Consider the following 27,967-nt stretch of genomic DNA (forward strand, 5'->3'; position numbering starts at 1 on the left):
TATAATATTTTACCAGCAGTAATTTCTTAGTAATTGAAAGCAAGACTATAACTATCTGTGTTTCTGTCACTTGCAGCAGTTCTAAATTTGTCTTACTTCAGGCATCAGTTTCAAGTGATTACAGAGAAAAAACACATTCAGGTGGGTTACGATAATCAGAAAACCTAACAAGCATATATTTCCTTGTTTACTTTTCCAGTTAAGGCCAAATAATGACTGCTTGAAGCACTGAAGGAGTGTACACAAATGGAATATATATCTCAGTGTCTGAGAAGTCTTTTGAGACAATGTTAACAAAATGAATTATATTCTACCTCAGTATCCTTGCAAATTCTGTCACCTACAGAGTGTCACAAAAGCTTTCTCCATATGCTTCTTTCCTCAGTATGCTGATTAAATGAGAAGAATGCTAACATACAGAATAATAGGGATAGCTAATGTCAGGCAGATTTCAGACTTAGCTCTCATACAGACAACAGGTGAAACGGAACCAGCATGAAGAGTCTTTTTCAAGCTCTGTTGTCTTCTCTCAGTGCCTCAAAAAAAGATAAGAGCTGATAAAAGGCAAGGCGCTTTTCTGGTAGCTAAATGAAGCAAAGATGATGGATAAAGTTATTTAATTTTGAAATAATTCAGGAACTGTAATTTGCATTAGTTTTTCCTGATTTTAGCATGCAGAAATTTGCAGAGACAGTGATGACTATGAGATAAGGAAAATTAAATTACTTTTTATATAATCTTATGTTGTGATAGTTTAAACTTCTTTCTTTGCATTAACATTACCTCAAATGGAAGTTATTTTTTTCTTATTTTTCTGACAATTATATTAAAAAAATCCCAAACATCACTGTCATTTCGTGGTAATGTGCACTAATGCGCTAAACAGTTCTCTGTTGCTGGTGAGAAACAGGTTGTGGTCCACAGACAGCTGAATAAAATTTTGATGAAGGGGAATAATAAATCAGGATAATTCTTGGTAGAGAAGATGGAGGTGTCAAAATAAAATGAGCATGATCAGCATCGACTTACAACTCCTAGAAGACTCACTGATAGGGTAACACATCCTTCTCATACTAAGGGTGGGGCTGCTTCACAGAACTTTAGCTATCTAAAGAGGCAGAGGTCTCATCTACATTTGCTGTTTAAGATCACTGTATAAGAAAGCAGATATATTTTATTCTGCGGTGGCTGAGATAGAAAAGATAAATGATCATGGACAGGTACCAGTAATGGTCCTGTAACCACTTAAGGAATTAAGGCAGTTAGCTAGCTCAGCACCCAAATTTTAAACTATTAAATTAGATGAGAAGAATCTCATTCTGTGTATCATGTTGATGTTGAAGTGCACTTATTGTTATTTGCTAAATACATGGTTCTGATAAAAGGGAGCCAATCTTCCTTCATGGCCTGTTTCCTGTACTAACAATGTCCTGAATTAGACTGGTATATAGAATGTACTACGTACAAGCAATGGCTTTTATAAGGGATATTTTCCACTATGAACATTAGTTCAGCCATCAAGAGGGGTTCCTAGTGACCATTATTATTTTGTTTTCTCCAGTTTGTATGTGAAGATTTACATACCTCATGCCAGCAGTTGCACATTATCTGGTAGGTGATGTCTGGAACCAGTTGCGCTCTACAAAGTCTGTATCCTTGAAAAACTTTCTCGATCACCTTCATGTTACCGTAAACCTTGAAGGGGTGCTTTCACAAAGTGACACTTCCCACATTAAGATACCTGCAAAAAATTTTCATGGCAATGGAAGACAAAAAAATGAAAGTCAAGACATGGAAGATTAGTCTTTTTTCCCAGGACAAGACATACATGTAGCATATGACTGATCAGACTCTACAGATAATACAGTCCAAAGAAAAGTACAGATATGACTGGCAAATGTGATTCTGTACACAAATATAAAACAACTTCTGCTGCAGAATAAGGTAAACTTAAGTGATAAAGACAGTTATAAAATATATCTAATGTAGTCAATGATGGATAAAGTAGTCAATCCCAAGACATAGCTATCCACGGACTGAGCTTTTTACAAAATCCTTTCAAACATCCCCTTATGTATGTGAATGTACACAGAGAGAGAGGAAGAAACCCAAAATGAGAGCTGTAGGTATCTATGTTTTTATAGAATAATAGGAAATATTGTTACTGATTCTTTTTTTCTGTGGGACATATCAGAAAAATAGCCAAATACTTTATAGTATCAGCTACACATACCTGTAAAAACAGGATTATACTGAAGCAATAGAAACACTGGATAACATCATAATCATTAATTCATAATGACAGCTTTTACAAGAAAGAATTTTTATTGTAACTGAACATATGTGATAATCATGACAACCCTAAAGTGAAAAAAAAGTGAAATATTTATTTCACGGTGATATGTAGTACTGTCAGCAATGATTGCAGCATCTGTAAAGAAAGAGGCTAAAAATGCACATGCACACACATACTGCTTTCACAACTAGCTCTTCTTTATTCACCCAAGCATGGTAATATACAGCATACAGATATAGGTCTGAGCTATGAAGCCAAACAGCAACTACATCATTCCCAGTGACTGTTTTCAGTCACTATAAATTCTACTCTATAAACAATCACACCCCAGGCTGCTTCCCAGCCCGACCTTGCACCCAAACACTCCCTGGCTTACTCAAGACCCAAGTGCACTATCAGCAATTATTCTGAAGACTGGAGCATTGTAATATCACAGTGGGATCAGAATAAAATGGTATCTGAATCCCAGCTTTCCCTGATGAGAAAATTTAAACAGCAAAGTTATTTATTCTCTGACATCTGCTTTTGGGATATGAATACATCAGTTCTTTAGTCCTGACTCATTAGTTAAAACCAACCAAACAAGAACTGATGGATTTTGCTCTCTCCTTGCTTCCACTGCACCAGTGGATAGCGTTTAAATACGGAAAGATCTTCCAAAGAAAATTAATGTTTCTCACTGAAATTAATGCCAATATTGAAGTTAACAACAATATAGCCTGGAGCCAGGATTTCATCAATAAGAACAAAAAGAAAAGGTATCACCAGAAAATCCAACTTCTGATTTAATCAGATATATTATAAATAACCTGTAAAGGGCATGAATGAGCTGTTTCTTTTGCAGCTGTTAATACTGGGAGACTAGCTGAAGTTAAAGATAAGAAGAAGCCCAGTATCTGGAGATAGTTTCATCTGCTTTATTCACCATTGTTCAATGTCAAGAAAAGTGGGTTGCCAATCTTTCATCAACTTGACAGCTGCAAAAAAAATTTCCTGCTTTAGGAGCAAACCCATGTATGCGGAATTTAAGCACATTCACAAAATGTTCCCTTTGATAATTTTTGCAGACCTTTAGAAACACTGAACAGACTCCAGGGATTTGCAAATCATAGCTTGAAAAGCACTGAAGTAGAAGTTCAAATGTTTGAAATTCCTGGGTAGAAAGTGATCTGCAAACACATTTTATTTTTGCTGAGATACACTGTCCTAGCTCACCCACTCTCTTCCACAGCTGGCTTATGTACACAGTCCTCTCTGACCTCTGTGACTAACAGAAAAGGTTTTTGAGTTGTGCAGCATTGATTTGTGGTCTAGATACACCAAAGATACTGTTTGATCTCCACTGCCAACAGTTTAGTTTACCATATTAAACACATAAACGGTAAGTGGGGACTAGGCAGGTTTTATGTGCCTAGAAGAAAAACAGTATAGTTAGAAAAATCTGAAGAGGATAGAGCTTGGATGCATAAAACTATTAAACAAGAACATAAGCCATAAATGTTTTTTACATTCCTTAAGTGTGTCAATGTCTAGCATTTCTGCTTAGTAAGCTGAGGAAATCCAAACATAGTGGCATATATGCATATATATTTATATGTCAAATTCCATACATACCAAAGGCCCATACATCTGACTTGGGGCTAAATTTGGTGTAATGAAAAACTTCTGGTGCTGACCACTTCACTGGAAACTTGGTTCCTAGTGAACTTATATACTGGTCATCCAGAACATACCTACAAGGCAAGAACCAGACTTGGTTGTGACTGACCTGATAAGGAATTGGCTGGATGGTTGCACTCAAAGAGTGGTCAATAGCTCAAATGTCCAAGTGGAGAGTTGAATCCTGCAAATAGTTGTGTTCATGTCTGCTTGAGTTTTAGCACAAGCAGCACAGCTGAAATCAGACTACCATCACACCTGGAGTTCAGATTACAGAACCTTTGTAGAGCTGGGCACGCTTGCTCCCTGTGCCTTTTAAGTGAGCCGGTATTTAACAGTGGTGCCAAGAGGGAAAACATGGGACACTGGCAGCAGCAACGGCTGCAAGTAATAAAAAGTGCTTTTCTAATTGGCTGCAATAATGTTTAAATTTTCTAATAAGTAACATTCACACGTCACAAATAAGTCCTACATGAATGTTCCAATAGAGGTATTTATTTGCTGTGCTGAATAGATTACAGAGTTCTACTGCATAGCAGGGAAATCACTCTACATGGAGTGACAAGGCAATGGCCTTATGGCCATCCAGTCCCTTTTACAAGCGAAGTGCTTAGGCATGTGAGTATGGATTTCAGTGCAGCAGCTTAAGTTTACTGTGTATTGCTGAACTGGGTTGTGGAGTGGTGCAGAAACCCAGCAACCTTTAGAAAAATATTTATAGGATTCAGGTGGGGTGGGAGGTCATCTGGGAGTCAAACTAGAAAAGAAAACGTCTTATGGGTGGGAAAGGAAGAAGTGAGCCCTTCAACAGCACTAATGGGATATTTTTTTCTATGTCAAAGGACATCTTAGTGGTTCAAAAAGGAAGCCAAATCCAGTTAACATTCAGGGTGGTCTGGATGGGAAAGGTAACTCTGTCCAGGAAAGACAAAATTGTCTCAAGATACCTTATAGCCAAGTCTGGCTTCTCAGAGAACTAATCTATTGGTTTTCTGGCAGTTGCAGAACCTGGTAGATCTTCCATTAGCAGGGTAGACAATACTTCATTTGTTATGAATTTACACCTTCAGCTCACCTCCCATGTGAATTGTCTGTAGTGTCAGCACTTGCATAACAGCCTTTCTCTCCTCTGGGCAGGAATAGGAACTCCCTACCTATGTCTGTAATGACTTAATTCTTCAGCACTTGTAAAAATGTAGAACCTTATGAAATGGAGTCAAAATTGGGTAAAATATTTGAAATTATTATGGTGAGAATGGAAAATATGTACGCACACATGTGTGACATACATACACAGATGGTCATAGAGCACTATAGTGAGTTTCATACCTTTGGGAAATCAGATAAATTGCAGCACTTCAGGCTGAAGAAAACAGTTATTGTCTTTTGTTGATCTGAAAGGTTGAGAGTTTGAGTTGTTTGAGGAATACCAATAATATCAAGAATTTTGGAAATTAATTAGATATTCTAATATTGTCAAGCTTTCTTTGTCTCAAAGTACTTGCAAGACTATCATGGTATTGCCAACTTTGTGGTTTTCAGTTCATTCTGAAACTTCAGTGGAAATCGCATATAAATGTGAAAAAAACACACCCTAAACTTTCTTCTGAAAAGAACAGAAGAGCCTGAATCATGGATGAAGGTTTCAAGTCAGTTTTTCCTCTCTCCCATGCTATGCTGTAGCAGTTGTCACTCAGCCCTATTACAAACAAATCGCTCTGTTGGTACTCAGATTTGAGATAGCTTTGTTTGCAGATGGCTAGGATGCCTGCTGTAATTTCCCAATGGCATTTAAATATTCTTCTGTTTATAAAGTATCACTATATACACTGGACATCTACAGTAGATCCCACTGAGATCTTGATAGCTGATGTTTCTCCCTTCTGAGTGAAGAGGGATCTAAGGATTTTTTATTATTATTATTTTCAAAAAAGAATTTAGGCTTTTTTTTTTTGTTTCTTTTTTGTGGGTCTTTTTGGGTTTTATTTTGGGGGGGGTGAGATTTTTTGTTTGGTTGTTTTTTCTGGGTTTTGTTTGTTTATTTGTTTGTTGGTGTTTTGTTTGTGTGCTTTTTGTTTTTTTTTCATTTAGCATCTCTCTGCTTGGAATGAAACTTTTGAACCTTTTCAAGGTGTAGTGGTTTGTTCCTGTACCAAAAGGCAGTGTAGCTAAAATATATCCTAAATATATCCCAAAGTATATCCTAAAATTTGTTTCAGAAACATAGTAGGAGTAATAAACACAGTAATAAATAACAGTAATATATAATAGTAACAAACATAGTAATAAACATAATAATAAGCATAGTAATGAACACAGTAATAAACGTAGTAACAAACACAGTAGTGAACATAGTAATAAAAAAGTGGCCCAGCATAAGTGTTGTGCCCTCTGTCCCACTCAGATGATCTTCACGGCCATGTATGAGATGGAGTCCAGAGGCCAGCTCCCCACTTGGGGAGATGCGCCAGTGTGTGGTATTTGCTGGCAGAGCTGCCAAGTGAGCCAGCAAGGCCTCCTGCAAGGTCTAGGATGGGTCTGAGGGCACTGCTCTGACTCTGAGCTGAGCTGGTGGAACTTTCCAGGCAGAGCAGAAAGACACGGTGACGCTGTCTTTGCTGCTGCTGAGGTGGTGCTGGGGCTGCGGGGTGGAACTACAAGCCCAGGCAGCAGAGCTCATCCGGAGAATCCAAGCAGCACAAGGAAATGGGCACCTACAGGGGCAGCCTCAGAAAGCACTGATAAAGCCATGAGGGCAAGAGCAGGTGAAACTTGACTCCTGTTTTTTTTTTTTTTTTTTGAAGTATGCTGTAAAAGGGGTCATGCCTAACACAGGAGAGAGGCACCTGACATCCATGTTCCCCCAAGGGCATGTACATGCCCCTGTCTAGGACCATCCTGTTCACCTCAGGGATGTTTCCTATACTCAGAGCTTTGAAAGATGGAAAACAGGATCTGCTATATACCTGGGTGCCTTGCTCTTCTTCCCCTGTTTGGATTTACTCAGTTGCCCATCCCTGGCAGCTCGGTTGCCAGCCTTCTCTTCTTAATGACCAGCTGCCCGCTGCTTCCGTCTTCACAGGTTGCTCTTCACTTCCTGGTGTCCCATGAAGACCCAGGCAACCTTTCCATTCAATAGTATAGATAGACAGGTGAAGCCATGATTACCTTGAACCCAGCAAAGCTAGGTAGTTTACTTTCTCTCCCTGGAAGAGCTCTTCAGGTGTTTGCTTTTGGGGGTGATAGGAGGCACCTGCAACGGCAATGTGTAAGTTAGCAGGGGGCAAGGACCTCCCTGTCCAATTGCTGCCCTAGCTCTGAAAGGCACATCCCTTGGGTGGGTTTGCTCAGCTCAGGTGAGCCAGCTGTGATGGCATCACTGCACAAAGAAGGATGGCCAACCTGCATCAGTCTTGCTTTGCACTTTGGCAGAGCTACAGGCTGGTAGATGACCATACTTGTCCCTGCAGCGGCAGCCCCACCTTCTGAGAGGGGAGATTTTTGTTGTCACGCTGTTTGTGCACTTCACTTACCTCTGCTGTTTCTGGGGCTGTCTGCAGTGCTGATGGCTCCTTATCCCCCTCGCTGGCCAGCCCAGCCACCTCCTCCCCAAGGAGTTCTTCCTGGTGTTCAATGAGGAACTGCACAAGCTGCGTCACCTGCACACAGCAAAGCTCTGGTTTCACCGAGGAGGCTGATAAGGGCTCAAACAGCCTTTCCCAGCCTGATCCACGCTTCTGTGCAGGAAAGGACAGCTGTGGGGCTGCTCTTCCCAGCTGCTGATGGAAGGAGGCAGCCAGAGCCCTTTGAGAAGCAAGGCCGAGGTTGGCTGGGGAGGCTGTAGCTGGGAGGTGAACACAGTGTACCTTCCCTGTCTCCTGCCAGGACATCCAGGGAGAGCTCATGGTGGTGGCTGAGGAGGTTTAGCCCCAGGCAGATGGCCAGGTTCCTAGCTGACAACTTGCTCATGGCATCCTGGTGATGTTATGGAGCAGGGACAGCAGGTGCTGAAGCAGGAGCATGTTGGCCTCAGGTAACTTGCTGGCCACCCAGAGGGAACAGAAGCACAGCGTTAATGGAGTTTGTGTTGACAACACAGGTCTCCCAGGCTGATCTCACCCAAGACCACCGCCTGGTCTATAGCGGAGGGACTGCCTTCCCTGAGATACAGCCACCTCCCTCCCTCCCTGCCCTTCTGAGGAAGCAAGCCCCAATGCCTGCAGAAAGTGATTCCCAAAGAGAAATGATTTTCTGTCACCCTTTCTTCCCAGATCCAAACCCCACAGCAGTAGGAGGTGGCTTTCATAAATCATGGCTATTTCAGGCAGGCCATTGCTTTGCAGGCAAGTCCTGGCCTGTGACAGTCCCTGCAGAGCAGGCAGGCTGCTGCTACACTTACACTGAAGTGCTGCCAGCCTCTCCTGCCTGCTGGTCTTCTGAAGGGCACTCATCCACTCCTCGTAGAGCTGGATGTCAAGGAGCTTGAAGGGGATCTTGCGGAGGAGGTCCTGCAATGCCAAGGGCTCCATGTGAGGCTTTGGCCACTGCCCCCAGGAGCACCTGCAACATCCCCAGCCCTCTGGCTCATGAGCAGGTGACTGGGTTTCCTCTTGTGCTCCTCCAAGTGCCCATCAGCACCAAGAGAGCTGGGGGCTGCTGGGCTCCAGGACAGCAGGGCTCACCTTGAAGTTGACAACCAGCAGCAGCACAGGCTAGCTCTCAAGGTGGACCTCAACCCCTCTGCTGAGGGCCTCCCTGATCTCATGGGAGGGGTGCTCACTGGCTGCCCGCTGGAAGATCCTCTCTGTGGGTGGCCCATGCTTTTTCAGCAGAACCAGCAGGTCCTGAGGGCACAGAGAAGTAGAGTTGCTGGACTGGAGACAGGCCTTGAGGTAGGTGCTGGGGACAGCCCCTCTCTGGAGGAGCCAGAGGGATGGGATGAGATGTAATGGGATGGGGACCCCCTGGCCAGCCTGGCTTACCTGGGTGGGCTGGGGCAGTATGCCATCCTGTCTGCAGAGAGCTGCCAGGGGCCGGCCAAAGACAGCTTCTGCACCAGCAAAGCCTGACGGCCCCAGTGCCTTTACTGCAGCTGAGGTCCCTGCCACACAAATGTCCAGGGCAGCTGCCTCCTGCTCCCCACTGCTGCCAAGGGAAACAGAGCAAAGAGCCGTGAAGGAGAAGCACCAGGAGAGTGCTCCCAGACTTGGGAGCTGCACACACCACCCCCCTCCCCCGCCCATGGCATGGGAGAGGCGGTGGCATTTGGGAATGAGGGGCCCTGGGGCTCAGCTCCTCCCTGCTGCAGAGCAGTGGGGATGGATGTGCCCTGTGGGAAGGGCAGCGGCAGCCCTGTCGCAGCACATGTGCCCACCTGCAAGAGCAGGAGAGAAGGGCCATCCTGCCCCCGTCTTCTGCAAACTCCCCATCGACGTGGCCACATCCACCTTGATTTCCAGAGGTGATGGGAGGTGGCTCCTGCAAGAAATGCGCTGTGCTCACCCAGAAGCCCCGCACCAGACCAGGCTCCTGGTGAGCTGCATCAGGCCCTGGCTGTGTGTGAGAGGCTGTGACCCTGTCCTGAGCCTGGTGCTGAAGCAGCTTCTCCAGGCTGCTGGCATCCAGTGTTGAATCCTGGGCAATGGGAAAAGAGCAGAAGATGAGGAGCGATGCAGTTGATGCTGGGCTGGGGCAGCCCCTGGGGGCAGAGCAGGGGCAGGAGGGACACTTACAGAATTGTGGCCATTCAGCTCCTTGAGCACCAGCTTGATGGAGGGCAGCTGGGTGACCCAGGCTCCCTGCACTCCCTGCACTCACAGATACACAGGTATCTGTGCATAGAAAAGGGGCAGAGAAAGAGCTGTGTGAGACCCAAGCCAGTTCTTCCCTCTGCTGCTAGCCTGGGGAGTGCTTCCACGCTGCCTAGAACAGCTGGTATCACTCGGCAGTGGAGTGGGAGCAGCAGCAGTGGCGAGGATGGGGCTGGGCGGGTGTTAGCTGGATAGAGCTGGATGAAGCAGCTCCCGCAGCTGTGTCCACTCAGCAGTGGGGGCAACTCCGCCTGCAGCTGTGCAATTCTTCAGTACAGCAAAGGAAAGCAACTGTATTGATCGTGAATATGTTAGATCAAGCTCCACCTAAACTTCCCTAAAATGTGTTTCAATATTTAGAGTAATCAGTATTGGAAGAGTCACCATAATGCTGAGAAATACCATAAAACAAAGCAAATTAAGTAGAAAGAGCATATAGGATTACCATCTGAGTTACACTGATGGTAGTGTATAAGCTTGGGAATTGATTCAAAGAGTAATTTTTAGCGAGGTAATACTTGTTCTCAGGAGTTTTATGCACATGGTAATGTTTGACGGTTCCCTTTTTACTTCAGAAAAGCATAGAATCATAGAATAGTTTGGGTTGGAAGGGACCTTCAAAAGTCATGTAGTCCAACTCCCCAAAGTGTAGCACGTATCCAAGCCTTGGAAAGTGCCCTCCAGCCCATGTGCTAATAGATCAGGTGGTTACTGAACAAACTGCCACATTCTAGCTGCCCAGATAACAGTGTAGTAGATGTTACCGGGAAGACTGTTATATTTGCCTGGATCTGATTTCTGCCCCCCCCCCCCCAGCTGGCTGTGTAATACAGGCTTCCAGTGTGTTGGAGGCTTCTGCTGCATGCTATAATGTATGCCCATAGCACACTCAATAGTACACATTCTTTGGATACTCTGGAACTTTGCTGTACACAAACACAGTATACATGCTTGTTTGGTGTCCTGTGTTCAGCAGTAGCAGTTATTTTTCTCCTTAGTAGCTGGTGCAACACTGTGTTTTGACTTTAGGCCTGGGAACAGCACCGATAACTCAAATGTTTGGTCTGACCGAGGACTTTCTGAGCCTCATGCTCTGCCAGGGAGAAGGGGAGGCTGGGAGGAAGCAGAGACAGGACACCTGACCCAAACTGACCAAAGAGGTATTCCATACCACAGCACGTCATGCCAAGGAGGTAACGGAGGGTTACCCAGGAAGGGCTGGGGCACTGCAGGGTTGGAAGAGGTATGGGTCAGTGCTTGGCTGAGGGGAGTGGGGCGAGTTATTGGTTGGCTGGTGTTGAGGTGTTGTATTCTTTCTTCTTGTTATTTCCTTTATCATTATTATTATTGGTGGTTGCAGTAGTGATTTGTGTTATACCTTAGTTACTGAACTGTTCTTATCTCAACCCGTGGGAGTTGCATTCTTTTCGATTCTCCTCTCCATCCCTCCAGGAGCAGGGTGAGGGCAAGAAGGTGGGGAGTGAGCGAACGAGCTTTGTGGTTGGGTTTAAACCACAACACTAGATTTCCAAACCATAAAAGTGCCTTCTTTTCCTAATTCAAAGAAAAAAAAGAAAAAAAAAAAAAAGAGAAAAAAAGAACTTACAAGGAACAGTGAGGTTAGGATTCATTTCAGTGAGCTTTTATACTGTAATATCCACAAAGGAGGAAAGAAGACATGACTGATCTGACCTCCTTAAAGATTACATTAGGACAAGGTGAATTATGCCCAAGAAATATTTCTTTCCACTAAAATGCTGGTCTAGATAACTGGTTGTGGTATCACACTGGAGCAAACAACACAAGCCTAGAAGTAAAACCAAAAGGCAGAGCTTTGAGGGGAAATGCATTCAGTGCGGCTTTATTCCAAGCTTATGTTAGAGGTGCATCATTTATTCACTTATGTGGAAGTGGCATTTTTTGAGATCAGTTTGTTGATATCAATTTAGAAGGAGCATTTCTAGCACTTCGTAATACTATAGCTATTTGAAGTGCATCAGCATCCTCTAGCTACGCAGTATAGCAAAGACAAAACACACATTTCATAGAATCATAGAATAGTTAGGGTTGGAAGGGACATTAAGATCACCTAGTTCCAACTCCCCTGCCGTGGTCAGGGACCCCTCACACTAGACCAAGCCACCCCAGGCTCTGTCCAACCTGGCCTTGAACACCTCCAGGGATGGAGCATTCACAACCTCCCTGGGCAACCCATTCCAGTGCCCCACCACCCTCACAGTAAAGAACTTCTTCCTTATATTTAACCTAAACTTCCCCTGTTTAAGTTTTAACCTGTTACCCCTTGTCCTATCATTACAGTCCCCAATGAAAAGTCCCTACCCAGCATCCTTACAGGCCCCCTTCAGATACTGGAAGGCTGCTATAAGGTCAACTTTCTCAGCCTGTCTTCACATGGGAGGTGCTCCAGGTGATCCTGCCCCTCTACTCTGCTCTTGTGAGACCTCACCTGGAGTATTGTGTGCAGTTCTGGTGTCCTCAACATAAAAAAGACATGGAACTGTTGGAACAAGTCCAGAGGAGGGCCACGAGGATGATCAGGGGACTGGAGCACCTCCTGTATGAAGACAGGCTGAGGAAGTTGGGGCTGTTCAGCCTGGAGAAGAGAAGGCTGCGTGGGGACCTAATAGCAGCCTTCCAGTATCTGAAGGGGGCCTATAGGGATGCTGGGGAGGGACTCTTCATCAGGGACTGTAGTGACAGGACGAGGGGTAACGGGTTAAAATTTAAACAGGGGAAGTTTAGATTGGATATAAGGAGGAAATTCTTTCCTGTGATCTTAATGTCCCTTCCAACCCTAACTATTCTATGATTCTATGAAATGTGCGTTTTGTCTTTGCTATACTGCGTAGCTAGAGGATGCATGTCAAGGTCCCTCTGGATGGCATTACTTCCCTCCAGTGTATCAACCAAACCACACAGCTTGGTGTCACTGGCAAACTTGCTGAGGGTGCACTCAATCCCACTATCCATGTCAGCAACAAAGATGTTGAAGAAGATCGGTCCCAACATTGATCCCTGAGGGACATCGATCATTACTGGTCTCCTGCTGGGCATTGAGCCATTGACCACAACTCTTTGCGTGCAGCCATTCAGCCAATTCTTTATCTACCAAGTGGTCCACTTATCAAATTGATGTCTCTCCAGTTTAGAGACAAGGATGTCATGAGGGACAGTGCTGAATGCTTTGCACAAGTCCAGGTAGATGACATCAACTGCTTTGCCCTTGTCCATCAGTTCCGTAGCCCCATCATAGAAGGTCGCCAAACTGGTCAGGCAGGATTTCCCCTTAGTGAAGCCATGCTGGCTGTCACCTACCACCTCATTGTTTTAAATGTGCCTTAGCATGCCTTCCAGGAGAATCTGCTCCAAGATTTTGCCAGGTAGAGGTGAGACTGACTGGTCTGTATTTTCTTGGGTCGTCCATTTTCTGCTTCTTGAAAATGGGGGTTATATTTCCCTTTTTCCAGTCGTTGGGAACTTCACCTGACTGCCATGATTTTTCAAATATGATGGGCAATGGCTTAGCAACTTCATTTGCCAGCTCCTTCAGTCCCCATGGATGGATTTCATCTGGTCTCGTGGACTTGTACGTGTTCGGGTTCTAAAGATGGCCTTGAACCAGATCCTCTCCTACAGTGGACCTAAGGTCTTCACTTTCACAGTCCCTGCATCTGCTTTCCAAGACTTGGGTTGTGTGGTCAGAGCATTTGCCAGTGAAGACTGAGGCAAAGAAGTCATTAAGAACCTCAGCCTTCTCCAAACACAGGGTAGCCAGCTCTCCCGATAGCTTCCAGAGGGGTCCCACATTGTCCCTTGTCTGTCTTGTATATGCGGTGTAACTATAGAATCTCTTCCTGTTATTCTTCACATCCCTAGCCAAGTTTAATCCTAACGGGGCATTAGCTTTCCTAATCTGGTCCTGAGCTTCCCGAACAACATCCCTGTATTCTTCCCAGGCTGCCTGTCTTTGCTTCCACCTTTTATAAGCCTCCTTTTTCCTTCTAAGTTCCCTCAGCAGCTCCTTATCCATCCATGGGTGTCTCCTGGCTCTCCTGCTGCACTTCCTTCTAGTTGGGATGCAACACTCCTGAGCTTGTAGCAGGTGATCCTTGAATATCAACTAAGAGTCTTGGGCCCCCCTGCCCTCCAGGGCTATATTCCATGGAACCTTACTGAGTAGGCTCCTTAAGAGGCCAGAATCTGCTCTCTTGAAGCCCAGGGCAGTGAGCTTGCTGCACGCTCTTCTCACTGTCCTGAGGATCTCAAACTCGACCATCTCATGATTGCTGCAACCAAGGCTGCCCTGGAGCATTACATTTGCAACCAGCCCTTCCCTATTGGTGAGCACGAGGTCATGCATGGCACCTCTCCTTGTTGGCTCCTCTATTACTTGTAGAAGGAAGTTGTCTTCCACACAATCGAGGAACCTCTTGGATTGCTTGTGCCAGGCTGTACCATCCCTCCAACAGATATCAGGGTGGTTGAAGTCTGCCACGAGAACAAGGGCCTGCAAGCGTGAGGCTCTTCCTATCTGTCTGTAGAGTGCTTCATCCACAGAGTCCTCTTGATCAGGTGGTCTGTAAGAGATCCCCACAATAATGCCCCCATCGCTGTTCTCCCTTTAACCCTGACCCACAAACTCTCTGTTGACTGCTCACGTGTCCCCAGAGTTCTATACTCTCCAGCCTATCCCTAACATAAAGGGCAACTCCCCCTCCCCACCTGCTGGGCCTGTCTTTTCTAAAGAGCCTGTAACCTTCTATTCCAACACTCCAGCCATAGGAGCCATCCCACCATGTTTCTGTGATGCTTATTATGTCATATCCCCATAGACGTGCACACATCTCTAATTCCTCTTGTTTGGTCCATGCTACGGGCATTTGTATAGAGGCATCTGAGCCGAGCTCCAAATAAAGCCAGCTCATTGGGTGGAGGTGATGTTGTTCAATGTTGTTCAGTGTTCAATTGTTGTTCAACAAACATTTCCATGGTTGTTCATATATAAAGAATAAAGGATATGTAGGACCTTCTGGTGTAGCAACTGCTCAGACTGGGCACAGGAGATATTACCAACATACCAACTGCAAATAGGAATATTGGGCTTATTATTCACAATGTGATTTCTAAAAAAGGCACAGCAGTCACATAAAAAAAGCCAGTCATTTTATGTATTTTCAAAACTGTTTTTAAAAGCCAGAGGGTAGACTTGGGACTTGTCCTGCATATGTGGCTTTAGGACATTAAAGAGAAATTGCTAGTTCCCATCTGCTTCCTCTATTCCAATGGCTCTCCTCACCCTGAACTATCTGGACTCACTCTGTGACTCTGACTTACAGTATCTCCTTAGAGGAGGATCCTGCTGCCCTAAAGTTTTACTAGGAGCCCTACCAGAAGTAATTTACTCTGTCCCCTGCAGACCATGACACAGCTGTCTCCCTAAAAGCTGGGAGGTGCATAATTCTTTTCTAATCTTGAACCTTCTAGTAATCATAATATTTCAGTAAACTGAGAGATCCCAAATGGAGGAAACAAGCCAAACATGCTATGTCAGATCAGTTCTGGAAGTTTCAATGAAACCTTTTTAATAGCAGTTCACTTTCATGAAGCAGCCCTTTAGCATACAAGACTGATGTGTCTAATGACTTCTTTGTCTGAAAGCAAACACATTCATGCCTTTGGAAATCTTCTGGCTGTTATGTTGTTGATAACAATATCTGCAATTATGATAATTATTATGACAGCCCATATGTAGGATACCATTGTTCTAAGTATAGAAGATACTAAAAGTGGAAAGACAATCTCCGCCCAAAGAATCCTTTGGATTCTTATGAAGATGTATTCTATATCCTTACTCATGTTTAACAATATTCTGCTTCTGCCAATGCTTGTTCACTGACCTTGGAGTTTTCCCTGCAAAACCAAAACAACATGCAGTAATTATGAAAAATCAGTTATGAAAAATAACTATGGTTAAAAGCCATAATATGTATGTTTTTTGAATGGTTATGCCATGGTCTAAAGTGAATATTTTGAAAAGCTTAGATGTATTCAGTTGTCTGGATTTTTCTGGGACTTGGTAAACACTTACACAGACTTTCCCCTCCACTGTGCAACGTGTCAGAAAGCCAGATACTCTCTCTGCATGCTGTAACAGGCAATGAAACTATACATCACTTTAGTGACCTTATGAAGAGATTGCGTCTACCTTTTCAAAATTTACATGGCAGTTATATAAAGCCCTAGACTTTCCAAAAAGTGTTCTTAGTATGGCTGAAAACAGTGGCAGAAAAAGAGATGCCTAAAATAACCTCTTATGCAAAAATAATAATAATTTATGCTTGCCTTTTACAGGATACTATAAAAGTAGGGTTTTTTTAAGGAAACCTCTGAATCTTGTGCAGTATGATTTATGGTGAGATAATCTGTCATACATTTATAGCATACATTTAATGCTTACAATATCATGTCATCTTACTAAAAAGGGAAAGATTAATCTGATATATCACCTTGACAGACCTGGACTCCCTTTATCCTGTACTGGACTACTTACACACATACAAAGGCATGGAAGTGCTAGCAAGGCTGATTTAGTGCCTTGCTAGCACTTCCGTGAGTAAAAAGATTGAAATACCAGCATTGCTGAAGTCAGCGGCAAAACTGTATTGATTTAAATGAAATCAGGATTTTCAACTGATGTTTTTTTTTTGCATGAGTCAGGAACATGAATTGTATCTGATTCAATATATTTCAGGAAACTCAGTGTTATTTAAAAAGAAAAGTATTCCAGAAATATTGCCTAGTCCTTACTGGAGGGTGGAGGAAAACATTTAAGCAGTGAATGGCTGCATAGTTATTCACCTTGGCTCATCAGCACTCAGAGATACCTTTCTCAAGTAAGTGCTCAGTACAAAACCTTCATTTCCACAAAATAAACAGTTCACATCTTAAATCTGGTCACTAAAATAAGTAAAGGGATTCAGAAAGTAAATCAGAAAGTCAATTTTTAGAATGCCACTAGCTGAAATGATCATGGTGAAAACATTTCTGCTTTTACTTACCATATAGCAAAATACAGAAGTAATTTGTTTTAGAAAGTTACCTTTCAATGAAATAGTCTTTTCGTTAGTCACTGAAATGGCTTCTTCCCCTGTGATTGGTTTCATCATATGGAAGACGGGAGCAGCTGTTCAACAATATCATTACATGTCATCTCAGCTGCTGCGATGAAGGATGCCAGTGATTAATGGGTGCCATTAGAGCATCCAAGGTCGAATGCAGAAAGTCAATAGGTAGGCTCAGCACTCTTTCTGACACAATGACAGATGCAATTGAGAAGCTAAGCTAAGTGAAGATGGACAGCTGAGCTAGCACTTAAAAGCATCTAGCAGCATGGCATGATAGACCTAAATTATGGGGCCCAACAGGCATCTGTAGTAGTAAGGGGTGGGCTGTATGCTGTGCCCAAGAGGAAAATAAGTAGGGGGAATAAATAGTACCTTTGAATATAGATAGACATAGAAAGAGTTTCTTTAGCACAGATTTCAGTGAAGTGAAAAGAGAAAATGCATGAAAACAGGTGAAACAGGTAACTTCTGATGTTTGTTCCTATTACATTCAACAAAACTACATCATTTTTTTTTCCAAGCAGAATTTAAAGGTTTTGTAATGATGTGTGTGTGATTTGTCCTTACAGAATCAATACTGCAAAACTCTCAAGTTTCTCAAGCCAGAGAAAAAACTGTAAATGTCCTCCCTTTCTTTTGATCTTTCCCTGCTCCTTCACTGATGTTAGAGCCCTCTATTCAGGCTTTGTAAGCAGAGCTCCCTTTATCATATGCTTTTATGTAGCCATAAACAGTCCAGTGAAGACACCTAAGAGTGTATCTCAGCTTACTTATTTATTATTGTCTCTGAGTTGCCAAGCTTGTGAGTTATAAAATGCAGACACTTTAGCTTAAATTAAGGTTGCTGGTTTTCCTGCAGTTGTAAACTCAAATAAATGAATTATGAGTGGATTAAGTAATTTTATTCTGTTCCAAACTAGTTTGGGCATCCCCTAGCTCAAAAATTCTTCCCTTCCACATTTCTATCAAGTATATAAAATCAAACTCAGCTGGTATCCACCATGAGACAAACAAGGAATCTTATCTCTTCCAGGCAGCTCCTGTTTGTTGCTTTGCCTTTGTCTCCAGCGTACTCCTAAAGCTGTTTCTTACTTAATAACTTGGGAAGCAACACTCTTTTCTGCCTCAGCTAGATATTGATGAAAAATACCTTTTTTTTTTTTTTTTTTCCTGTTGCTAAAGAGGATTCCTCATTTTGTGAACCTCAAAGAGAATAATTAAACCCTTGGGTGCCCTGTCTTCATGAATAAATATTGCTAACACTGGGGAGAGACTGGAGTGATAAGTAATTTATGCGTCAGCAGCTCTCACTGGTCTCCCCTACTGCTACCGCAATAGTAATGGTGTTGGTCTAGATGGTTTGTGTGTACAACAGAGGCAACATCTCTGAGATTTTATCTTTTTATTCATTTAAACTAAATAATTGAAAAAAAAATGACAGTTTCTGTGTACGTAAGCCCTTCTTCAGGCACGTCAAAATTAAGACCACCTTTGCTAGTGTACTAGGCAGTGACAGTTGTAAATATTACTCAACTTGGCAGCCAAGGATGGTAATGAAAATGGAGTTGTACAGAAGAAAATGAGGCTTCTAAAGCAACATTTAAAAGCTACTAAGGTAATTCTCACATAGATCCTGAAAGGTACTAGGACTGCCTGCAATGTTGTCTGTGAAGATGAGGTATGTGGAAGATCATGGTCATGAAACAAAAGTATTCTGCAGGGCACACTTGCCTTTCCAAATCCCTTGCATTCCATGAGTCAGAATCTTCCTCTTGCAATACATAGCATTTATTGTTTCTGACAAGGTGGATAGCTGAATTTCCTTTGAGTTCATAGTTGCATTGGGCCACAGCCGTATTCAGGACTGACTTGTCTGGTGATGGCATTTGAGGCACGCTTCTATGCTTCCACTTCTGAAGACAGAGGAAATAAAATTATAAAGGGATGCAGCACATGGTACAGTAGTAAACAACATGTCATGTACATGATCACTTATATATTCAACATGTAGAATGATACTAGTCAAATTAATTAAAGTTAAAAAGATGGCCACAGACGAGCAGCAATTTTCTCATCCATGCAGACGCACATCCCAGATATCGTTCTCCATACTTGGGAGACAGGTGAGAACAGAACCAAGTTCTGTGATAATGGCAACAGAAGCAATTAACTTTGTGTAAAATATATCATCCTACAGAAATGTTTATCACTCATCACTGAAGAGGCCTACACGAATTACTTCAATGAGAAGCCTGGCATTAAAGTTATGTGACACCAGCCAAACCGTAGGCAAAAGAGCATCCAAAATTAAGTCAATGAAATGCACTTAGAAATTTGGGAAATGACATAACTGAGAAAATCCAGGCATCACAATTCTTTAAGAGCAGAGATAACTACACTAACAGCAAAGGATGAGTGAAAATAAGAAAGACTTAGGAGAAGAAGTTCCAAATTACACCTATTTATTATTGAAAACCACTGCAATGAAACAACAGGGAAGAACGACAAGTGTCTTGAATCAGGCTGTGATTTCTTTAAACCAAGTCCAGCTGAACATAGCATTGTATGTTTGCTGGTTTTCTCTTCACTGACATTTATATACTTAATTTAAACAAGGGGAAACCAAAGAGCCAAGTGAATGCCTGATTGAGCCCACTGAGCCAGAAGACACACATGATCTCTTCCTGCAAACACACAAAGTCTCATCTGATCCCACTAAGCTCCAGTGGAGATACTCATTCTTTAAACAGGTATCACTCACAGCAGAGTCATCTCAATTTGACTAGAAGCAGATCTGTTACTCATCATCTACTACTACTTGAACCCAATAAGAGTGGTTCCTTTTTTGTCATATCTGACTTTGGTGGAAAGATGCTTATAGCTTGAGGGTATGTGTTAGGCAGCATTCAGGTTTTAGATTGGCTATTTGTTTTGTAGAATAATGACAGAACTAGAGTTTCCTGCAGTTTTCAGAAAGATGGAGAAAATTATAATGCAGAGATTAAACTGTTTTCTCTTTAAAGCATCTAATGATAGAGCAAGCTGATACTCAATACATGCTTTTATGAGTTGATGTGCCCCTCCTACATTTGGCCTTAGTAATTTTTTGAAATTAAATTGTTCTTCCTTAATTTCCTGTGTTTCACTTGTGGAATGACCAGAGTGTCACTCTTTGATGGAGCTTTCATCTCTTTGTGTGAACAGAAGAAATTGCAAAGCACTGGCCAAAGTAAATGGTATAAAGAATTATTATCACAGAAATTAGTTTTGCTTTGTGCAACCAGGGACAGGGAAAAGAAACAGACAAAGATGAGCCCATGACATTTGTGTCCCTCTGAACATGTCTGTTTGCAATAGCCTGTTACAATATTCTGGATAGACTTAATCTGTAACCTGGTAGAGATTAATGTCCAAATTTGTGTCCATATATGCAGCTTTCCATTTCCAGCACTAGCAGAAAGGTTCAGAGCATTTCCTAATAGTAACTGGGTGAATCTTATTACTTCCTTTATGCTGGCAGTGATATTATTGTGGTTTTCATGTTGATGACTGTGACACTCTTACCTAGACAGAGATGCAGGTGACAGTCTTGAGATTCAGCTGTGATGTGCGTATAGGCAATGGTTACTTTCTGCAGAACTGCACCTCTGCCATAAACCTGGAAGCATGTGCTGGAGCACTTCAGCTTCCATAAAACCTGTCCAATACATAATCATAAGATGTTTGTGTGCAATCAATGAACTTCTATCTTATCTACTGCAGTATTGGTCTGTCCACCATGAACCATTTCCTATTGAAAAAGACAATGGATGCCAGGCATCAGCAGAGGTGAAAGTGCTTCTCAGGCAAGAAGCTGTTATCAAAGCACAGGGAATGTGCCTATGGGTTCCCATGGAGGGACCTTTGTGCCCACTATTCTTTGTAATGGCATTGCTCTTTAGGAGCCAGCTCCCCTGTGGGAGACTGAGGTATAACTGAACTGGTGAAAGGGACAGAGGCATCGAAGGTACAGGATGGAAGCATACAAAAGTAATGCCTCATGCAAAATGCAGTGCCTCTAGTCAGTTTTGCCCACATGCAGAAGTGATGCCTCTGGTCAGCTGGGAAGAAAGCAAGGAGCAAAACTCGCAGAGGCTGGACAGGTGAGGAACATGAACTGAAAGGTAGGCAGAAGGAAGGTTGGGGATAACGGTAGTACCTCTGATGACCAAACTGAGTAGATGTAAGGGCAAAATGAAAATGTGCTGAGAGCTTATAGAAGTAGCTCTGTGACTAAATATAGACTGTTTCTCACCATAAGAAGTCAGTATTAGCTTTCTTAACCTGATTATATCGTATTACTTCGGAAAAGGAAGTCAAGTTATTCTAACCAGATGTGGTAGTTATTATACCTACATTTACTAAACCTGATTTAGAAGTACCCATCTGAAAACTGTCATGTTCCTGCTTTCTAAATTTCCCTCTCAAAATATCATCTCTGAACTCAGGCAGATAATAAAAATAAATCATAAAGGCCTAGCAGAAGGCAGCATGTTCAGAAGCAGATTCGCATGACTGATAATCTCTCCAGATAGACAAAGTATCTCATGTTGGAAGTCAGGCAAAACAGACCTCAGTATTCGAAACAAGTTATGCTGCTGCCTGTTCATAATGCTATTACTTTAAAATCTCATTATCAGAAAAAATGTCAAAAGCTTCTTTGTTCATAGCTTTTTTACAAGGCTTTATTATTACTTTTTGTAAAGCTCCATTTTACAGCCTTTTTTATTTTATCTCCTGTCTCTTGATAATCTATGTGTTTCTTAAAGCCCTGGCTTTCAGAAAAAGCTAGGATATAGACCCAGATCTAAAGATACAAAACAGAAGACAAAATAAAATAAAGCAGGAAATACAGATTTTAAAATCTCATTATTTGAGACCCAATCTGGTTTAATTTGGAGGAGGCTATGTAACAGTGTGTGAATACACAGTCCAACCATACTGTTAGATATTTCTTTAAGAGACAAAAACTTTATAACTGAAGCCACTTTGGTCTCTTCTATTCTCTTGTCATTGTTACCTCCTTCCCACCTGTTGTGGTTTAAACCCAGCCACACAGCCCGTCCACTCACTCCCCCCTCATCTTGCCCTCCCCCTATTTATACTTCAGCCATTGTCCTCCAGTTATGTATTCTTTGGCAAACACTTCTTCAACAGGCTTTTGCTTCCATATTCAGTTTTTTTATCATAATCCTCTCCAGTTACAAACATCAGTAATTAAGCTGGGCAGTAAAATTAAGGTCAAAGTTACCACTATTGCTCTTGTATTTTACAGGAGGAGATAGATGAGGAAATAAGCATAGAAGCAGATCTTCCAGTTTACTTTTTTTAACCCTGCTAACTGCTGACCTTTTTCATCCAGCAACTGCTGTGCTAGGGGACTCAGGATGAACCAAGCACAAGTATTAACCTTTTGGCATCTTAGTGTCATGTTTGTCTCTCTGGGTCTGTGAAACCCTGCCTTTCTCAGATGGACAGCAAGGCCCAGTGAGTGCTGGTGGGACACCACACTCTTGGGCTTTTGTTTGATACAAAGTCAAGATAAAGGCAAGAGCACATAAAAAGCTTAGATGAACTTTGCAATTTCTTAACTTAGAGGCTGCCTCTGTAAAGTTGGACTAAAAAGGCATCTGTACTCCTGACCTAGCCCCAGAGGAGCACAGTTTGGGACTTGCCTGAGATAAATGTAGTTCGTCCACCATTTCTCACCCCCACAAAGCAGATATATTTGTTGACATCTTCAGTCACAACGTTTTCTCAAAGTACTGTGAGCACCATTTTCACTGGGGAGTGTGGTGGAGGGAAGATTTTGGCATCTGTAGGAATGGGACAACCTACAAACTAGAGAGCTAAGTTTGATGTCATTCCCTGATCCCACTGGAAATAAGTATATAAAGTGAAGGATATATACAATACAAGGGCTGTAGCCAGTACTGCCACCAGCATATTAAACTGAATGTGGCTGATACTTTCCCAGTTTGCCACATGGAGGAGCGTGATGAGTCTTTCTGTCTGACAGACTGCTGGACACAAAGATTCTGAAGCTGCACTGCAGATTAGAGGTTTACACCAACTTCCAGTGAGTGCTGTTTCAATTCCCCATTCCATCCCACAGTCCTTCCTACCACCTGGACACCAGGTCTTTCCCTCCAGCCAGATATTCAAATGTTTTCACCTACCAGCATTTGAGGGACTGGAGGCAGTGGTTTTAGAGACCTAGTTGTACAACGCAGAGTCAAATCTAGAAGAGAGGGAGAATTAAAATAAAACCCACAAATTTAAGTGGGTTTTCATCTCCTGGGGCTCTCTCACTTGCAGATCTATATAGTGGTAGCAACAGCACCATGACAGTTGGCATTTCATTCTGCCTGATATTCTGACATGCTCTAGCTCTGTGTTTTCAACATTCTCTTAACCCAAGCACCATCTCAATATCCTTAATAACCTCATCAATCATTGTTTTAATGTATGGTGAAATGTGAATTTTGAGAAATTTGTTGTTGTATTTAGCTCTGTGTTTTTCCCAGTTCTGTTAGCTTATTTGGAATAATAGAATCACTTTGGTTAGAAAAGACCTTTAAGATTATTGAGTCTACTCTCTAACCTAGCACTGCCAAATCCAGCACTAAACCATGTTGCTAAGAACCATGTCTGCATATCCTTGAAATACCTCCAGGAATGGTGACTCAACCATTTCCCTGGACAGCCTGTTCCAATGCTCAACAGCCCTTTGAAGGTGAAGAATTTTTTCCTAATAGCAAGTCAAAACCTCACCTGGTGCAACTTGAGGACATCTCTCATCCTGTTACTTGTTACTTGGGACAACAGATCAACATCCACCTCACAAAGTAGGCATTTTTGCTCATCCTTTGTCATTGTGTTTCCTCTCACATCCAATAAAGGATAGAGATTCTCCTTAGCCTCCTTTGGTTCCTAATGTGTTTATAGAAACTTTTTCTTTTTCTTTGTCCTTTATGTCAGACGTCAGGTTAAGTTCTATTGGGCTTTGCCCCTCCTCATTTTCTTCCTGCATAACCTCACGACATCACTGCAGTCCTGAGTGGCCCTCTCCTTCTTCCAAACATCATAAACTCTCCTTTTTTTCCTGATTTCCAGCCAAAGCTCTCTGTTCAGCCAGGCGGGTCTTCTTTCCACTGGCTCGTCTTTTGGCACATAGGGACAGCCTATTCCTACACCTTTAAGATTTACTTCTTAAAGAATTTCCAGCTTTCCTAGAGTTCTTTGCCCTTCAGGACTGCTTCCCAAGGAACTATCAACCAGGCTTCTAAACAGGACAAATTCAGCCCTCTGCATGTCCAAAGTAGCAGTTTTGCTGACAGCACACCGCTCCCCCACCCCCCTTTTTTATTTCTCCAAGAATTGTGATTGATCTCATTCAGAAGGAAACGCATGTATGCTTTATTTTTATTCTGGTTCTTTGAAATTGTTTCATTGACATTTTTAGTCTATGAAGCAATGATAAAAACTCCTTTCAATTACCCAGTGGTTACAATACTGAGGCTATCTGGAGTCATCTCTACATAGACAGTCTCCCTGTGCTCTGCACATCTCTGTTGACAACCTTAGGAACTTATTTAGGAACAAATTTAGAGTATATACAGCACATTATCCTGTATGCCTTATTATCGCAGATGTAAACAAAGCATTCAATATAAAAATATTCTCTTTATCATTCTTATCTTGGCTAAGTCATCCATGACTGGTAATGAGGTGTTTCCTTGTCCTTGTAATTGATGGGGGTTTCACGGCCTCCTTATTTGCTTTTGAAAGAAGTGATTTTGAAGCTAGATGAAGCTGTTAACATTACTGATATAAATCAGCTGACCACTCTTTATATTATTTAGTGTTCCATAATGATCAAACATGTTGTAATAGTGGATAAGCCTGTATAATTCATTTAAATTTTCAAAACTGGAACTGTTGGAACAAGTCCAGAGGAGGGCCACGAGGATGATCAGGGGACTGGAGCACCTCCCGTTTGAAGACAGGCTGAGAAAGTTGGGGCTGTTCAGCCTGGAGAAGAGAAAGCTGCGTGGAGACCTCATAGCAGCCTTCCAGTACCTGAAGGGGGCCTATAAGGATGCTGGGGAGGGACTCTTCGTCAGGGACTGTAGTGACAGGACAAGGGGTAACGGGTTCAAACGTAAACAGGGGAAATTCAGCTCAGACATAAGGAAGAAGTTCTTTACTGTGAGTGTGGTGAGGCACTGGAATGGGTTGCCCAGGGAGGTTGTGAGTGCTCCATCCCTGGCAGTGTTCAACGCCAGGTTGGATGAAGCCTTGGGTGGGATGGTTTAGTGTGAGGTGTCCCTGCCCATGGCAGGGGGGTTGGAACTAGATGATCTTGAGGTCCTTTCCAACCCTAACTATTCTATGATGATTCTATGATTCTACGAAAAATTAATGCCTGTTACAAGGAGTCTCATGGATCTAAATCAGGTACGTAACTGCTCACACCTACATTTTTGGATTTAACTTCTAATTTTGTGTTCACTTTTTTTTTTTATTGTGACTGTAAATATGTAAGACCAAGGTTCAATCATGATAAAATTAGTGGATCTACCAGTGCTCCACAGTTTCAAATAATCAAGCTTTAAAAGGCTGAAACGCAAATACTCTTAAATTGGCATTCCCTCTCCCAAACATGGCACTTTTACTGTTTGTCAGTGACACTCTATAAGGGACTATGTGACCGCTTCTCATCTGCAAGTCTCACTGCCTGTAGAATTGAGATTCATGGAGGCATTAGGAGGAATCACAGAATCACAGAATCCCAAGGGTTGGAAGGGACCTCAAAAGATCATCTAGTCCAACCCCCCCGCAAGAGCAGGGTAACCTACAGCACATCACACAGGAACTTGTCCAGGAACCTGAGCTGGACAACTGAAACAGATGAAAGGCAGCAAATTTGAAGTTATGGTTTTCTCATCACATTTAATTATTGAACATGTGTAATGTTTTGTGCAGCTGCATCTTCTGATACAGGGCATAGGCTTGGTTTTCATGACTGTGGCACATCTGAATGATAATGAGGCAGTCAGAAGTAAAATCTTGCACTTGGTATTAAGGCCAAAACAGAAGAGGAAAGAGGCAATGAAAATTAAAATAAGAATTTTTAAGTGCTGAATTCTGCCTCAAAAAAGTGATAATCACATAGTATAGTGTTCTATATATGCCAGATAATATTAAAGAAAATATTTGATAGACCTTTGAACTTAATAGAACCAAGACTTGATCTAAATTCTATCACAGTCAATGAAAAATATTACAGAAAAGTCACAACTTCAGTAATAGGGATTGCTTTTCTATTTGCTGAAAATGTCAGAACCATGTATTGTGGTTTAAGCCCAGCTGGTAATTCAGTGCCATGTAGCAGTTCGCCCATCCCCCTCACTTCCTCCCCCCACACCATGGAATCAGTTAGGTTGGAAAAGACGTTTTGAATCATCACGTCCAACCATTAAGTATCACTAGCACTCAGCAATGTCAGGTATCTCCATGCAGGACAGGAACAATAAGTGCAACCGCTTAGGATGACTGTCATCTTGCACATGAAATGTAAATAAAACAGATTTCATGGCTAACCTGAAAAGGATATTGTCTTGCAGGAGGTGGTGCTTCCTCAAGATTCATTGCTTCGACACATTGTATTTTCCCAATCGATCCCTTTTTGCTTCTTTTTTCTAAGAGAGAAAAAACTCAGCAGACTGTAAACTAATATTAACATAGCATAAAGTGTTCTACTTTGATGATTTCACTCAATTGCATTTTTCAACCCGTATAAGCCACAGCTTTGGGTTTGTTAAACTTTAAAATAAAGGTAGTAAAAAACCTCCCTTGTACCCTAACATAATCTGTTAATCAAATTCCTTTTCAAGTCAGTTACAAGAATTGCAGAACACAGCCACACATCTGTGAAAGCATCTGCTGCAGCTGCAGGAGTACAGGGCAGAAGGAGGGACTAGGAGGAAAAGAAGAAGGAGAAATTAGGAGGAAAACACTTTGATTGCAAACCAGAAGCCTAGCAGCATCATCCATAGTTTTGTTAAGGTAACAGAGCTTATTCTCACTGAGCTTCCCTGAAGTTTTGTAGTGGGATGTATCTCATAGGAGGAGTCCAATTGTGTTTAAAGGTGTAAAGACTTTAAAATAAGCTGCCTGGGACATACATTTTCATTCCTCATGGGAGATCTTCTGAGTAAAAAGCCACTCTTTTGCGATATATAGTCAGTCCTTAGGAAAAAGGGACAACCATTTGCTTTGTGCAGCTGACGAATGAGATTCTGAATTAATTATTCCTTATACATGTAACTTCAGAAGCCCATTATTTACATCAGTTCAGAGGGAAGCCTGTAAAAGAAAACATCCCACTCAAGGCAACATAAGCATATACTTGCTTACATTCTCTTTGGAAGGACACAAACAGATGCTCAATGGTAATCACAACTGTAAGATTTGTTTTGAATGAAGACACTCTCAAGCCTGCAGCTAAGTGTTTTCCTGAACTGAAACTAGGATCTGATACCCTATAATTCTACTCAGAACAAAGTACACTTGTTGTTCCAACACATAATGTGTTGAAACATAAAAGTTTCATAGCAGAAAAACAGAGGTGTAAGGTGACACTGGAAAATCTTAGAAGTTTACATAAAAAAATGTTTCTTATCCCTTTGTCATATTCATAGTAAGAAAGGTTTGCTTTCATCTGAACAAACAAGCTTTTCTTGTAATTAATTAGTGACATTTTTTCTTCTGTTGTGATTTCTTTAAAAGTTCTTCTAGAATTGTTTTCTTCTCCATTGTGTTACTACTATAAATAAACATTACAAGATCAACTATAGCAACTGTAATCAATATATTAAGAGTCATTGTATTCTATATGTTTTATAAAATATTATGTAATATCTGGTTACAAAGCATGTGTTTAATACTGCTTAAATGAATTTACTGAGTGAATAAATAACCTTATTTGTTTAAGCAGTATTAATAGTATGCAA

At 42.1% G+C, this 27,967-nt stretch overlaps 1 protein-coding gene across 1 annotated transcript; it reads right to left on the reverse strand.

The window, feature by feature from the left end:
* Positions 1-509: 509 nt before the first annotated feature.
* Positions 510-27,770, reverse strand: BMX (BMX non-receptor tyrosine kinase). Its single transcript, XM_065677138.1, is given in 16 exon segments — positions 510-584; positions 1,585-1,721; positions 1,724-1,741; positions 3,911-4,029; positions 7,124-7,208; positions 8,355-8,463; positions 8,938-9,100; positions 9,330-9,589; positions 9,688-9,767; positions 10,211-10,261; positions 10,264-10,334; positions 18,642-18,820; positions 23,129-23,190; positions 26,522-26,655; positions 27,641-27,719; positions 27,722-27,770. Coding segments are annotated over 16 exon segments (1,671 nt in total).
* Positions 27,771-27,967: the final 197 nt, after the last annotated feature.

The sequence above is a fragment of the Lathamus discolor genome, chromosome 4 (assembly GCF_037157495.1).
Source record: "Lathamus discolor isolate bLatDis1 chromosome 4, bLatDis1.hap1, whole genome shotgun sequence".
NCBI classification, from domain to species: Eukaryota; Metazoa; Chordata; class Aves; order Psittaciformes; family Psittacidae; genus Lathamus; species Lathamus discolor.